Here is a 17,443-nt window from a genome sequence, read left to right as displayed (position 1 = left end):
AAATGTAAACTGTGAGTGTGATGATTTACAAATCTCCAGCAGTGATCTTGGATCCTCTGTATGGACCATGTCAGTCTTCTGGAATGTGCTAAGGGTAATAATGCAGACTTTCCACCATCATTCTATCATTAGAAATCATCAAACCTGCCTCATTGAGGCCGATGTCATTAAACAGCTTCACATCCTATAAAGGCAGTTGTTATGAAACCCTTTGTTAATTATAGTTATCATATTTTCTAAGCACTTTTTAGCCGTATATTCTTTATAGTATGACTTTTATAGTCACCATCAAACAGTGCAGAATCAGTGTTTGGCTCCTTCTTTGATATATTTTGGAGCACAGTGGATCTGGCATGTGTTTTAAATATTCCATAAATGTGAGTGTGTTCTATAGACTGAGCCCACATGAGTTTATTAGGACACGCCTAGTAGTGCACTTCAGTAATGGATTTTGAGTCTATCTGCATGGCTGTGCTCTAGGGCAGTGCGGGTGGCCTGTCTCTCGCCCTAATGCAGTTAGCCATAATGAATGCATTTCCAAATTAAATGAGATTCTTTTTTTTTTTCATTATTTTCTTTTGCACATCCCACTGTATTGATTCGCTTGCGATGCCCCTTGAACTTGACCTCACTCATGTTGCTCAATGTCAATAATCTTGTCCTCTTCCACCTTTCCTCAATGGAGGGAGATATCGATAGATGCATTTAAAATGGAGGACTCCCAGGATTCAACAATCTATATGCGTTTCGGAGCAGTCAGAGTTGGTAACTTCTTGTTATCACTCTAACATGTCCTTTAGAAAGGTGACAGGGTGGTGGTGACCTTAGTATATTCTGAAAAAATTCAACAGAGTAAGGTGGTGCAGACCAGAATTTCTTACAGTAGAGATATAATCGTGATAGCCACTTAAAACTAACCTTCCAAGCCAAAATTATCTTTATTCAGACCATTATGGTTACAGTTATGGAAATAAAAATTCCAGTCTTAGTACAGAAGGTCCTTCATATGCTGTTCAAAGCAACCTATTGAAAACAACATTAGCAATGCGATAAAAATATTTATACCACACGGCTGTTGAATTCTCAGATCTGAGTGGTCAGAAGGTCTTGACTGATTTTCTATAACAGTAGCTCAGACAGTAGTGCCAGCTAAAATTCAAATCACACATTTTTATTAATGCACTCATTCTGATATGACTGTCATTTATATAGTAACTCATTCATTGTATGGCAGACACTGTACGTAATCTAACTCTAATAATACATACATTTAAAAAGTGGTGTTATTTAACAAAGAATAATAAATAATAATTGATATGGTGATAATTGAATGGTGAAGCTTTCTGAAAAAAGACATTTATTTAACAATTTTGGAAGGAGTCGCCTCCAGTGTCGGCACTCTGTACCAGTGTGCTAGTTTTCTGCCATGGGATAGTCTTCGGGACAGAATATTTCGTGCTTTGCAGAATTAGGCTGGTGAGGGAACACCGGTTTATAGCTGCTGTAACGTAAGTGATAACTTGTTTCGTGGTTGTTGCACATCAATGTATCTATAAAAGAATAAAAAGCATGAGGGGGTCAGTGTTTAATAAATTAAAAATATATATATTACAAAATGGCAAATTGATGTAGTATAAAAGGAACAGACACTTTTTTGCTGTTATAGGAAAATAATTTTACTAAAAATAATTTTTACTAAAAAATAACTTTTTTTAGAGTGGTGTCAGGGTCACACTTCCCCATCATTGATTATTTTCCTATATCCTATTGTTTAAACAGCAAGACAGTAGTACGTTTATGGCATTTGACAGAGGCCTTATCCAGAGCGACTTAAAATTATTTCATTTATACAACTGAGCATTTGAGGGTTAAGGGCCTTGCTCAAGGGCCCAGCAGTGGCAGCTTGGCAGTGCTGGGATTTGAACTCATGACCTTCCAATCAGTAGTCTAACATCTTAACCAGTGAGCTACCACACCTGCCCCTAGTAGTAAAGGATAAAACATGCTGTTTATACAATAAATACAGTATTGGAATTCTGCAGGATGTAGTACATACCAATTTATTAACGTAGCCATTAATATGACAGGCCCTAAAAGAATTCTGAATTTAGTTTCTGTCACCCATCACTTCTCATGCGTGTCTACATTGGGGAAACCAAGAGAAGATCAGCTGATAGCTTCATCCCATCAGAAATGTCATTATCTGTTGGCTAGACCCGTAAACACCAATAGATAACATTAATAACATTAATGAAATGTCAGTCAGCATTGGTAATTGTTGCAGAAATAATTTGAGAACAGTTGAGAAAGAGCTCATCTACACTCTCTGGACTTTAAAACTCCATGACATTAGTAATGAAAACTAATTTAACCTAAAGTTTTCTTTGTTTTTCTTTGTAAAGTGACTTTATGCTGTTAGTGTTGATCGTTCTCACACTTTAAATTTGATTCCTCTTTGCTCTGGCCTTTCCGATCTGTTTGCATGGGGGTGGCTGTGTCTCAAAAGCATTGTTTTTAAATGATTTATGATTCTCTGGATGATGGTTCTCTCTGTCATGTTCTCTCGCTCTCATACACACTGCGTGTTTTGATCATTTTGATGAATCGTGAGTGGACAGTACTTGTCATGCAGTGTGTCTCTGTCCTGGCCCTCTTATATCACTAGCTGATACAGTGGATTGTGGCCATGATAAGAGGAAATGGCAGGTTGATAAATACCAAATCACTTGAGCGAGGACATCAGAGCCACTAGAAGCTTCCCTTAGACAATCATCTTTCACTGAATGCTTCTTCAAGGTGTAATCTCATGTCTGTGTTACAGAGCTGCAGATTGCAGATTGAAATGTGTGTATTTCCTGTACATGTGTATAATATGTAGAGATAATGCATGTAGCGATGCAGACACATCACAGATGTTAATATTGTGTGTTTCCTCCCTGTATTAGCAGATTTCTTAGACCGCTTGTAAAAACATAGTCGTTTTGTTTCATCCTGTTTTCTTGAAGTCATATGATTTTATCATTGTTTGTTTTTTTCTGTCTGCATGTGCTTTGACAATATTTGAGCTTTTTCCCAAATATAGTTTAAAGTTATCTACATTGTTTTTAGGACTGAAGATTGTAGCTTAGCTAAAACTCTTACAAACTTTCCTGTCAGCTACACTACAGGTTTATCCAAATTAGTGTAAATAAGTTTACCTTTAGATTTACTAGCAGTTTTTTATACAGTTATGATATTTATATTTATATTTATATTTATACAGTTATGATATTTCTGAATATAGTATTTACTCAGGTCAAACTATACTATGTCAACATTAATTTTTTTTTATGTGGGCAAATTTTAAGCCTGTACAGAGATTTTGAACTTATTTTCTTGTTTTTATTGCCCTGGTAAAAAAAAAAAATTCTATATATTCTATAAATTCTATATTTTTAATTCTACTTCAAATATAGTGTCTAATTAATAATTAATTATTTAATAAAATGATTTATAATCTAGTCTTAGTAATAGGCTTATTAATAACTTGTATGTTGTAAATATACAGACACATTTATGTACTTAATTAAAATATTCTACAAATGTAATAAAAATTGAATAAATTTCAAATGTGTAAAATACTATACTTTTACTTAAACTTTAGTTAAGTATTTCATAAAGTACATTTCATTAAATACAGCTTTTACAAAATGTTTATTATATATGCATTTACGCATACTTAAACATTTTTAATTAAGCTTATTTAACAAACATTTTCTCCAGTTAGGTCTCCCCTATCACACGACAGCTACGAACCAGGGAGGGCACAGGCTAGCACATGCTTCCTCCGAGACACGTAAAACTACATCATGCAAAGACGGGGACGGCGTAACACTCTCAGAGGAAAGCTCTATCTGCCCACTTCCCCGCATGCATGAGCTCATAGACGCCCATGATTGGCTAGTGTCGCTGGGAGAGAGAGTGCGCCGCCCCTCCCTCACTGAGAGCAAGGCCAGATTTGCTTTCTTGGATTCCCGACCATGAGAGCATCAAACTCACGCTCTAGAGCGAACATTTTCTGTTGCGCCACTCAGGAGCCCAGATTTTATTCTATTTATACCATAGTAATTTGCCAAAGATGACTTTATTTATTGTTAAACAGTGATAATTGATAGATCACAAATGATAAAAAAGGGCAAACCATCAATCTTTTAAGTTGTTCAAGGGTCACTATTGCCTGAGTTAGCTGCTATCAAGAGCTAACAGGATCTGTTCACTAAAGTTTCTGCCATGCAATCTCAAACTATGCCTTTCTTTAACATGAAATCTATAATTGCAGCCGTTCTTGTTATTTAGAAATTGGATAAAATATACATTTTTATAAAATATGCTTGTCAGGTCTGAAATCCACTCGTATTATAATAATAAGCCAAAAGCAGACAGACAGCAGTGTGACAAAGTGAGGATGAAAAAGTGTGTAGGGCATATCTGTAAGCGCCGTCATTAATGCTGAACGAAGCTGCTTAAAATTTAATGATATAAATGAGGAGAAAGATGAACATGGATTATTAAACTCATCATCATGAAAACTTAAACCAGTCAAAGGCATTAAAAGAAACTAATTAAAACAAATGCTTCAACCTCCATCATCATGACCATGACTTATTCAGGAACATGTGAGTGGTGTGTGATCAGGAACCATCATTATTATCGGTCACTGAATAATTTAATGCCTTTTACTCTGAGAAAATATTAGGGATGGGTTACAGGCTGAAAGGAAAAATGTACATTTTGAATAGGAATGAGAGCACAGGGAGGGTGGACGTGGTAAATGCAGGTTTGATTGGCTTTGCTTACAGTCATTTTAGTGGGTAAATAACTTGTTAAGAACAAATGCATGAATCCAATCAGAGTAGTTAATGTAGAGCAAACACGGTCTGAAAATTTGGAAATTGCATTCTGCATTAATAAACACCACATTAATTGATTAATAATGAAAGTAAATTATTTATTATGTTGTGTTTTAGTTGGAGAATCTGCTGCCACAAATACAGTATATGTCGCTATTAACATAAATATAATGATTTTACATTATACCTCTAAACTTTCTGTTTTATACTATGGACTTTGTGGCCTTTCACATTTTTGTTGTCATTTTTTTCCAAAACTGAAATTTTCAAAATATTTCAAAATATTGATTAATTTTTCACTCCTTCATCTCAAGATGATGGAAGGTCTGATTGCAAATAAACGTCAGGTTGTAATTTTCCTCCGAGCTGCATGTTTCGCTCCGAGCCGTTCTTTTTGGATGGGTAACCTCTGAAAGATTTTGGCTTCTCATATTTGCAAGTCAAGACTAACCTTGGAGAAGCAGCCACTGTAGAGGGAAGAATATGTAATTTTATTGACCCCTAGCCTAACCTGCAAATGGATTCGTTTCTGCTGTTGTAATACCCTGTATGTTGAGGGAAACTTTCTCTCCAGTGATAGTTATGGGGTGGTGTGTGTTAATGCCCTGATAGAAAAGAAACAGGCTCATTTTAGTTTAGCTTCTTTCTGAGTGCATGTGCTTTTCATTACACTCATATAAACGAATAAAAGAATTATGAAAGTCCGACATCTCCTTATGCATCATTTTGCTAGAGAAGTAGGAATAAAACTCATTTATACAGTATAATGCAGTTTTTCTTGACGTAGATGTGTGTGCATGTAGGTGTGTGTGTGTGTGTAGTCGTGTATGTGAACGGTGTTGCGTTCAGCACTAATTGGAGTGTGTCTAGAGGCCTATCAATTAAGCCCTGTTGTGTCTCACTCTGTGAGGAAGCTAGCCTGTCTAATGAGAGGAGACATGGAGGAAAGATGGAGGCAAATGAACGGAGAGAACAGGGGAGAAGTCTGACATTGTTGCGCTGTTAAGCACTAAATCAAAGTAATTAGAATCAGAAGGGGGAAAAAAAATCGTTTCAACTCGTAAACATCATTTCAGGTTTCCATCACCCAATAAATTGGCACAGATTCCTGTGTTGGCAGACAAACTGCCCTTCTCTAAGCAGGATCGTTCTTAATGTTTTCAAATCCATGTTTTCTTTTAAGAGCTGAAAAGACATCAGATGTTCCCTGCGTAAAATGTCGAGTAAGTTAGCTGTGGTCTTGGGAATAACCGAGGGGCTGGAGTCAGAGTGCTTTATCTAGTGGTAGATTAGTATTCTGAGCTCGTAGTGCTGATTCAGTCACCACAGTGGATCTAAGATCCAAATCTCGCTCTTTTGTTGTGGCCCTCACAACAGCTCTTGATGTGAGCGAATGATCTTCCCAAGCTGATGAAAACACATCCGCAGTGCTGCTAAAACCCGGGCGAGGGCCTGGTCAATTGGTGCAGCCCCTCAGTGAATACTTTTCCTGTGTGTATGTGAGTGTGTGTGTGTGAGTGTGTGTGTGTGTGTGTGTAGCCGGATTATACAACTTCACCATTGTGGTGTTGTCGGCACTGACAGTGTCCACCGGCTCCCGACCGTGAGCACTTTGACAGCTTGATGAATTAAGGCTGACACTTGCCAAAATAGCTGTCGCCTGTGCCAGCTGCCAGTTGAGCATTTACACTCTGTTAATTGAATTGGCAATTTGTGTAACAGTACCTGCCCCTGAGCTTTGGTAAAGCAAGGGGCTGCCATTTAGCTCCGCTAATCCAAGATCAGGGAATAAGAACGCTAAGCTTCAGACGAAATTATTGCAGATTTAAAATGACAGTCAGGGGCCATGTTGCCAATTTCCCATTAAATGAGAAATAAATTAACAATAGCAATAATGTTGACTTATAAAACCGAAAGTTAAATTGACTTTCAAATAGTGCTGCGATTTGAAATTGCCACGGTACCGAGAATCAAATTGCATATATTGCTTTCTTGCACCGAATGCTGTTTGTAGCATGGCAGTATTAAGCACCGGCATTAAATATTGAAAATGTTAAATGGAAACGGATATTTTCTCATAATAAAATGGCATTATTCTGTATCAGGGTAGTCCTTACGCCATTTGCATCTACATGAATTTGAGTCAAGGACTTCTGAATAATGCACCTTTGCCATCCCGCAGGGGAGAAATGGCGATACTTTAAACTGAATAATTTCAGCCTGAGCACTGAAGAATGCCCCAAGTGCACCTGTATTCAACAAATTACTGTTTAATACCTATGAATTCTCATAATGTTCTAATTATATACCACAGTGCAACACAACAAAAATAGTCCTTTAGCTTTTTAACCCTTTTAACTCCTATTCCTCCCTCTATATATCTTTTCTACAATTGGTTTCACTGTAAATACTTAATAATCCAGAGTTACTGAATATTATGCTTTGAGATGAATACCTGAATAATGAAAGTCTTTTGCATTAAAAACCCCTCATGGAATCATATTTCTCACCATATCTGTGTCTTGCTGGATTTGATTTATTTGTTTGTGCTTCCCTCCTATTTTTTGTTTTATTTCTGCTCAATCTGCCGTGTGACGGCACTAAAGCGGGGAAGACGTACGACGTGGGACAGTGACAGAGCAGCCTCGGTGTAGCCCCTGAACTTCTGCCAGCTTGCTCTTTGTGTATCATTTGTGGCCTGAGCAGAAATGAAGCAGATTAATAGAGCATAATGCCCAGGATCGATATGTAATTATATTCATCTCCATGGCTGCTCAGGCACCTGTAGAGGAGCACTGAATCTCCAGCCGTATACTCTTCACACAGACCTGTCATACGCCTGCTCTGGACTGCCTCCAGGTCACACAGTGCTAGATATAGTGGGTATGTAGGCGGGGATTGGATATTGTGATGGAGGCAGAGATTAGGCTCGAGAGCCCCTCCCCTGTTAGTGCTCTGTAAGCAAAAAGAATAGAGGAGGAATTTCCCAGACTCTAGAGAAGCCTGAGGATGAGGATGGGAAAAAGCGTTCTTTCGGCTCTCATGATTTGTTCCATTACGTCTTTATCACATCTCCTTTAGTGTCCTGCTTTATGCAAATATATTTAAAAAAAGTCACCGAAGGTCAAATCAAGGTCCTTCCTTTGAGATTCACACGTTGTGTAATTTATAAAATCACGTGACACTCTTTGCTTAGCAGGTGATTACACAGAATGACCTGCGCACCACCTCTGAATGTCACATTCATCATCTTTAGCTTTATCAGACTAATTTAGCCTTTGTAATTTTTTTTTCTCCAGTACTGTATTTGGCACATGGATGTGGATGTCACAGGGGGTCTGTGATGATGTGAGACAGCATGAGGCCGATGGACCATCTGTAGCTTAAGCACTGCTCCGAATGACTAATGCCAGCATCATTAAGAGCAGCGCTCCTGTGTTAGCGGAAGGGCTCCTTTCCGGCCTCTATCCTCATCGAATGCCCGGTTTAACATTTTAACTTCTTTATTATAAAATATTAACCACTATCTAGTTTGGAGTTTGAAAAGATCCCCAAGGTCAAAGAATGTGCAGCACTCAGAGCAATCTGTGCCTGATTTCTATGCAGTGCTCATTCAAAGGCAAGGATCCTTGTGATGAGGGCTATTGTACGGGCAAAGAAGAATCATTTCCTCCTCTGAGTCTGCATGACGATAGAGAGGATAATAATTGAAGTTGGTCAAGTGTGCTTTCATCTTTGATATTTTCTTCAGTCGTCTTATATGAGCTGCCTGTTTTAAGTTGTGTGTTTGTGTGTGTATGTGTGTGCGCAACAGGGAATATGAGAATGTAAATGTATGTACTAAATCACAACAACGACACACGAAGGCTATAGGTTATACATTTAGTTATATATTCTTTGTTGTTTCACCTCCTGCAGCCTCAGAAGCTAGAATGACATTGCAGTACTCCCTATATATACAGTACACACACGCATTATATATATATATATATATATATATATATATATATATATATATATATATATATATATATATACACACTCTCTCACAAGCCACTTATTAGGAACAATTGTACACCTGCTCATTTGTGCAATTATCAAACATTAGAATGGGGAAAATGTGATCTCAGTAACTTTGAACATTGCATGGTTGTTGGTGCCAGATGGGCTGGTGAGAGTGTTTCAGATACTGCTGATCTCCTGGGATTTTCACACACAACAGTCTCTAGAGATTACACAGAATGGTGAAAAAAACATCCAGTAAACAGCAGTTCTTTAGCTGGAAACACCTTGTTGATGAGAGAGAGTCAGAAGAGACTGGCCAGCAGGCTGGTTCTAGCTGACAGGGAAGCTATAGAAGCCCAAAAAACCACTCTTTACAACCATGGTAAGCAGAAAAGCATCTTAAAATGCACAACACTTCGAACCTTGAGGTGGGATACAGCAACAGATCACGTGCAGTTCCAGTTCTGTCAGCCAAGAACAGGAATCTGAGGCTACAATGAACACAGAAAAATGGATTTTTCAAATAAGGCCCATTGGACAATTATTCCATATATATATTTTTTTTAAATATGTATCTATTTATGCACAGGACACATACATTTATGCAAATATATTGCTAAAACATTTTCTAGGTAAACAAAAGAACATAATTTTTTTGTTTACATACAAAATAGAATCCCATGGGATTTAAGATATCTGTTGGGTTTTTAACAATATATTAGTAAAAATCCAACAGATATCTTAGTAATCAATAGTAATGAATAGAATCTGAAACCAGTTAAAGCATATTACATAATAAAATGGAAAAATAACATTACTCCATTATAATAATCAATGTACGATATACAGAATACTCAATATCCATGCTGTTCTCTCACCAAAAACTTTCTGAGGGAAGTAAATTGAAAGGATGGAGTTGGGTAATGAGGTTTATGTGTATATATGTGCACTTTATACTTGTTGGGTTCACTTTCCTTGAATTGTGTCACTTTCACTTTTTCTCTCACACAACCTTCCTGCCTTTTTGCTTACATTCAGACTCACTCTCAAATGAAAAATTTAAATCATCTAAGGATCCAATAACTCTTCAGTATACATTAATAAAGCTGTAGAAATTTTAAATTTAAGGCCGAATAATTCTTTTGCCTACAGAGCTGATGTGAAGCCCGTTAGCTAGTCAAAGCTAAGGCATGGAGATTTGTACTGCTGGGATATATCATGCTTTCCTAAAAAAAAAAAAAAAATTAAAAAAAAAACAGCCAACATGATTAGGAAGACACTAATCTTTTAACCCATAAACAAGCATAAGCATTCAATTGTATACACTATATATATGTATATATATATATATATATATATATATATATATATATATGAACTATGCGTGCCCTCTCTGCCTGAGCTGGGTTGCTCTCTCGGGGTGTTACAGCTCCCTCTGCTGTGAGTTAGCACTCTGTCCTGCTGGCTCTGCTTTGTTTGTTCACTGTCCTGCAGTGCCGCCACTGACCCGCCTGCTCTGTGTGCCTCCGTCTCGTCCCCTGCTCATGCTTCGTGCTGTTCTGGCCTTGCTTGTCCTCTGGGCCTGACTCAGGGTGAAGTGCTGAGAGCATAACCGGAGGGGATAGCAGTGTTTTCCCCGAGCCGCTCTGAAGGACAGGAGCCTCTCATTCCACAGTCTGTCCTCAGCTCTTCTACCCTCTCCAGGGCCCTGCCATCTGCCCCCTTGCCCCACACCACACGCCCCTGCTTGCATTCCTGTCTGCACAGCTCTGTTTGCTTCTGGTTTTTCAGAGTCCTTAATAGCCATTCAGCACTTTCATTACATCATTAATTGCACTTAATTCAGCAACATTACCCAAACGCCTGGCTAAGCTTGGAAAATTAAGTACACAGAGCTTTGTTATAAAATTCTCAATAATGAGCTCTGGTGGGACAAGGTCTGTTAAGTTTGAAATCACCCCAGGCCATTTTTTTAGCTACACCGCTCTCAGTGCCTGAGTCTGCTTTAAAGTGGAGACATGGAGAAAAAATGCCCTAAGGGTGCCGTTCTCCAGGTGCTTCGCTATTGAATAACTGTGCCGATATTATCCCTCATATAAACAGCAGGCTTTGCGGAGCTCCGTTTAGATGAATATGCAACACAAGCATGGACACAAGCCATAAGTAAGCTGTGATTTGCATCTGTCTATTTACAGTAGCAGGGGCTTAGTATTATTGGGGCAGAAGTGTTTGTTCAGCAGTTTACCATATCTGTTTAAATCACACTGGCAAATTCCATTTCCAAGTTCATTTGAAAGAACTAAAGTAGGGACTTGCATGCATCCGCACGCCTACACACACACACACACATGCACACACACATACATATACACACACCCAGACTAACCACCGAAATTGATTTGTGTTTTTCCTTTCCTCAGCTATTGGCTCGCAGAGAAGGAGGAGCCCCAGTGCAGTTGCCACAGAGATCTTTGAGCCTCACCTGGGCAGCCACATCCTACAGGTAAGTGCACTCATACAACTCATTTCCATCATACACTAACACGTTCACGTGCACACGGAACTCACCATACCTGAGCTTTCTTAAACTTCCCCACCATAAACAAAATACATTTATGAAGCCTGTCATTTATACTGAAGTCTTTACAGTGCCAGGTGACTGATTATCATAAATTTACAGTATTTAGAGTCAGAATTATTGGCACCCTGAGAAATACTTGGAGCAGAAACGAATATATAAAATAAATAACACATACAGTAAGTGCTATTTTGAGTTTCAACATTTAGTTTCACAACATAACAAGGTCATTTCTTTGGAAAAACACCGGTTTCAGAAATATCAGCACTCTCAAAATTAATATCTGATGAAGAGAATATCGACCCGGAGTCTGTAATATCTGTGTGAGATCAATATTGTTGTTTTCCTAGAAAAATATACTCTGTTTAAGTTATTATTATTATTATTATTATTATTATTATTATTATTATTATTATTATTATTATGTCAAATATCATCTCTTTTGTGTTTTGTGTCTTTTTGATGGATATTGAAAATCTATACCTTTAAATATTCTTTAGGTTTGCCATTTTACCATATATGGTTCTGAGAGAAAACATACTATTGTTTAAAAAAGACATTCCATGAAAATGATTGTTAAAGGAAAGTAGTTTCACAAATTGTTTGTAATTCAGTAATTCTGGTCTTGACTTTATACGGGGCATAAGAAAATAATTGATGAGCTGAAATCAGAGTGAATGCAGTGTCATCCTGGATGTTTTGAGGTACGCATCTTTAGGGAACAGCCTATATGCAGCATACAGTATATATGCACAGGTATACAATTTAAAACCCACACACTGTTAAAACTGCAGTCTTGCTTTTTTTGCTATTACACAAATATTGCATCTTTAAATAACGTGCTCTTGTAACTCAAAAAGTTTGGGCAGATGCTGAAATTCTCTTCTGCTAGGCTGTTTATGTTTATGTTGTTCTGTATATTTATCTAGTTTTATTGTTATAATTGGGTCTCTTGACTTTACCTGATGTGCAGTACAATCCAGAGCTAAACTGCTGCTGTGTGGCATGTTCCTTTTTCTGACAGGTGATTAAGCTAAACTAAACAGATTAGATCCGTCCAGGTAATGTGTTAGCATGAAAGAGATACTGTTTATTATTTTATCATTACTTGAGATTCGATGTGGTTTAAATGAAATTTGATTACTTCTCAATATTGCTGTTGGATTTCCAGATTAATAGTGGATAGATTTTACCTCATGTTGATGCAGAGGCTGGCTGTTCCTTTATTTTGGGACGTCTCGGAGGTCAAACACATATTAATCTATTACTTTGATTTCCATTTAAGCACTGTGTTTCCATTCAGGGAAAGAGGGAAAGGAATTTTTTATGAAATCACGGTGTAGAGCAGATACTGGGTGACAGGGGACAGAGGAGACAGACATATGTGGCATCGTTGCGTGCTATTAAACGTGAGGTAAATTAGAAGTGACACCTCAGCGCGTTTACCTGCGATGTGCAAGTAGACAGAAGCGCTCGGGGGAGCCGAGGGAGGGGATTTTCATCCCTCCACTACAGAGGACGCTTTTTCCCCCATGTTAAACCAGAGCACCAATGTCCTGTCAGATTCCTTTAAATGACACAGAACAGAAAGCGCAATTTACACCAGTCACCTGTGTCCGGAAAGCGGATTAGGAATATTTAAATAGCATGCCGTGGTCCCTGCACAGCCGCCGCTCTTCCCTCTTCGACAGGTTAAGTGTCTGACAGGAAAGCGGAAATTTATAATTAACATCAATACCAGCCCTGGAAGTCTGTCGAGGCGTGGCCTTTTCAAGGAAGGACTTGTTCCTGGCAAATTGTCCCCATTAATCTTCAGCTTAATTGATTGCAAAAAGTTTTAGGATGACATTTAAAAAAAAAAGCATGCTCGGCTAGTGATTGATTTGGGGAAAATGAACTAATAATGGATGCGAGGCAGTCATTACCTGTTGAGCGTGCCTCTAATTTTAGACAGATTAGTCCGTGTTTGATAGAGCTTAATAAAGAGAAAGGTGATGAGTTGCACTGTGGGTTCTTACCTGTAGTGAGAAGTGTGGGTCTATGTGTGCGCACACACACACACACACACACACACACTCACACACACACACACACGTTATGACTGCCTAAGGGTTGATTCCAAATGGGTATTAAACCTAAAAGTCTCCTATGCATATTTTATGCCCATAGATAGTATTTATTATACAGATAATGCAGATATATTTAATTATTTTTTCCTGCCCTTTGTCCTCCATTGTGCTGTGACTGGGATGCGCTGGTTGACTTGGGAAACAGGATTGCTACAGAAAGCTCTCCCTGTCCTTTGTTTACCCACAAATACACGGAATACTGAAAACCACCCAGTTTTGTCATCCCAGATAATCAATTAGCTGATTTAATATGCAAGCTGTTTGGATGCAGCTGCTCTCTCTTTCTCTCTTTCTCTCTCTCTCTCTCGTCCCACCTCTACACAATGTTTGTCATGGCACAAGTATACACACAAAGATATTTCTCGTATAAGGCTGCTTTTAAATGGCGTGTTGGCCAACATGGAGCTAATGAAGCTGGAGCCTCTGTATTTGAGTTAACTTGCTGCTGATAGGAATGTGTGTTTCTCTGTGTTTTTGTTTCATGCACACACACACACACACACACATACGTGTGGTCTGCATGTAGACCGCATTTCTCCCAAAGCCACCTTCATCTGCCTCTGCCCAACCTATTCATCCTCCGTCAGTGTCTGGGTGTGTGCAGCTGTGACAGAATTTATGAAGCGAGCACTGGTATCATGATACACTGTATGGCCATAGGTTTGTGGACACCTGACCATCACGCCCATATGTAGGGTGTCTTTGTACGCTGTAGCATTACAGTTTCGTTTCACTGGAACTAAGATGCCCAAACATGTTCCAGCATGACAGTGCTCCTGTGCACAAAGCGAGGTCCATGAAGATATGGTGTGCTAAGGTTGGAGTGGAAGAACTCGAGTGGCCTGCACAGAGTCCTGACCTCAACCCCAGTGAACACCTTTGGGATGAACTGAAACACTGACTGCACCCCAGGCCTCCTCACCCAACATCAGCGCCCAACCTTTTGTGTTTGGGTGAGCGAACACAAACCCTCACAGTTCTAAAATCTAGTGGAAAGCCTTCCCAGAAGAGTGGAGGTTATTATAACAGCAAAAGGGGACTAAATCTGGAATGGGATGTTCAACAAGCACATCTGGGTGTGATGGTCAGGTGTCCACAAACTTTTGGCCATACAGGGTTTTTTTTATTACAAAGTGATGAATCAGCTGTTTGTTTGTTTTTTGTTTGTTTGTTTGTTTGTTTAAATTTTCAAATCAGATTTTTCTTCATTGTTATTTATTTCATAAATAAAATGTTATTTTTAAATGATATATTTTTAATTTATTTATTTTGTATTAAATAAAGTATCATCAAACAGGTTTAGCTCTCAGTTTCTACATTAAAACTTTGTTGTTGAAATGCCTTCAAGAATTGTGATATGATATTTTTGTCGTATCGTACACGCCCAGTGGAACATCCTGTTATCGCTAACATTATAGTAGCTATAAACAGTGATTCCCTCACCAGCCTCTCATTTTCTCATTTTCTCAGTTGATAAGAAAAAAAGCAGCTGGTCGTGTTACTGAGAAACCACAAAATCCTCTGTCCTGACACCTTTCCCTTGACAGAAATGTTTCGGCTGTTATAAAGCTCTCACACTGGAGACTCATTCCAAAAATGCTAGTAGAAGTAAACAGGTCCTCAGAGAAAATGTCACCATATCAACACTTAGTTTATAATTATAATCATATAAACATAGTTTTTAATCCATTTATGTGAAGCATCTGCCATACAAGTCCTAAAAAAACAAAAAAAATTTTTTCTATAACTGCTGTTACAGAAAATTAATCAACATTTTCTGACCAAGCAATTGAACAGTGCTGTGGTAGAAATATCAAACACTGCATCTTAAGACATTAATAGTGGAAATATTAGTGATATATAAAGTATAACATGTTTCCAAATATAATAAAAATATTTTCTGATACAAGAGAATATGCTTCAGCCTCCTCTTCACAGCAGTGAAAAGATAGTGAGCATAATTAAAAACACAAGCCTGTCCTTAATCTTACACTGTGTGAGAAAAGCAGGTGGTCCTGCTTAGAGCGCAGGTGATGATCCAGGATGCTGCTTCATCTCATTGCTTTCCTCCTTCATTACTTTGCCTTTTCTCAAAAAAGCAAGCCTAGTAGAAATTAATTTAAATATATGTAATTTGTTTTCTTATGGATGTTCAGCATTTTTGCAAATCTGATCTATTAAGAGGCACAGTAAACAAATTGCTAGAACTTTAGTCTCTCTGCATATGAGGGATTAGTTCTCATGCTGTTTGTTGCTTATAAAAGCAGCTTTTGCTTTTGATGTGTTTTAATGATAAAGGATGAAAAAAGAGTGTTGTTTTCTCTTAGGATGAAGGGTGGCTTTTGCCGATACAGAAGCTTAATTACAGCTAGCGTTCTTGTGCATGCGTGCATGTGATCTTCTTTCCACACCTGTAGAGAGTCGAGGTGAGAGGACTCCAAACACCTCCTAATACGCCTCACATCTCCCCGATCTCAAGGCCTGATCTTTTATCAGCTCCTGTTCACTTTGTGTGTGTGTGTGTGTGTGTGTGTGTGTGTGTATATTTCATGTTTTTGGCCCCTTCTTGTTTGTTGTTCCTGCCATCTTTGTTCTTCTCGACTCAGTGTCGTGTGTGATAATGGGGCTCAGATTAAAAACACACACATGCACAGTCGCTTTCAGAAGCCTTCGATCTCCACATCGGCGGAAAGCGCAGTGACGACGGCTTCAGAAATGACAGCTGTTTACATTTGCATAACATCAAGGAGGAGCGAGGCAGTGTCTTTGAGGCCGTGCGTGTGCAGCTGTCACAGTCTGTAATCACAGGTTGATTTGTGGTTCGCACCAATCGCCATCACCACTCCACCGTTCCTCTCACTGCTGACAACACGCCGAGCCTGTGTAGAGAAAAGAGCGCAGAGTGAAGGCATTTTTCACCTGGTAATGTCAAAGAGGAAGAGGCGTCGTCCCACCCCAGTCACACACATCATCCCGGTCCATCAGCCACTCTATTGACTGCAGGTCACATGGCTTTTGTTGGATTTGCGCAGACCCCTTAATGGTGGAGGTTAATTGGGAAAATGTTGGAAATAGGCTTTGTGTTGAGTCTGTCTCCAGACAAAACTGTCTCGCATGCAGCAGAGCTTAGACGTCTGTCCCACCCACCTGTCACTCACTGTGATGCTCTGTACAGAGTGTGTGTGTGTGTGTGTGTGTGTGTGTGGTGTGTATTCATATGTGTGCTTTATGTGTACTTGTGTGTGACAGATTTCTGTACAGTCATTGAGAAAAAGAGTGTCTGTGTGTGTGTGTGTGTTTATGTGTATTCATATGTGGGCTTTATGTGAACGTGGGATTTCTATACAGCCATTGAGAGAAAGTGTGTGTGTGTGTGTGTATGTGTTTGTGTATCTTCATGCCTGCATGTATAGATGTCTATTCTTACAAATGCATTCAATCTCCTTAACCGCCACCCTGTGCAATTTCTCCTGCTCTGTACTCATTCCACTCAGAAAGGCGCTGTTCTTTATCACACTGTGCTGGAGCTTGTACGGTTGCAGTGTTTCTCACACAGTTTCCCACAGCCTGCTGGAATTCACTGGAATTTTATATGATTTCGTCCACTAGGGTCGCCTGATTAGTGTGTTAATTGATCGTAGAACTCATCACAGAAGGCTGTTATGCATGCTTTACTTAGAATTGTACATGTCTCGCATCAAGACAGTTGTTGTTACTAATTAGCGACTTACATGTCGTTGTACAAATCATCAGTAGATGTGCACGGAATGTTATTCAGAATTGTGCAAAAAGGTTGCTTAATTTTCTGGGTGGCCCATTTAGATGATTAAAATTTACAGGTG

At 38.7% G+C, this 17,443-nt stretch overlaps 1 protein-coding gene across 5 annotated transcripts in view; it reads left to right on the top strand.

Annotated features, from left to right (window-relative positions):
• Nucleotides 1–17,443, top strand: part of LOC113538944 (neuronal PAS domain-containing protein 3) — a 224,378-nt gene that overhangs the window by 105,516 nt on the left and 101,419 nt on the right. For all 5 annotated transcript variants that reach the window (XM_053237343.1, XM_026934425.3, XM_026934422.3 and 2 more), the window contains one exon: nucleotides 11,315–11,397. In XM_053237343.1, coding sequence (XP_053093318.1) covers nucleotides 11,315–11,397 — 83 coding nt within the window. The remainder of the gene's footprint in view (nucleotides 1–11,314; nucleotides 11,398–17,443) is intronic.

This window comes from Pangasianodon hypophthalmus, chromosome 10, assembly GCF_027358585.1.
Source record: "Pangasianodon hypophthalmus isolate fPanHyp1 chromosome 10, fPanHyp1.pri, whole genome shotgun sequence".
In the NCBI taxonomy this organism is placed as follows: Eukaryota; Metazoa; Chordata; class Actinopteri; order Siluriformes; family Pangasiidae; genus Pangasianodon; species Pangasianodon hypophthalmus.
This window is presented reverse-complemented; position numbering and strand designations above follow the sequence as displayed.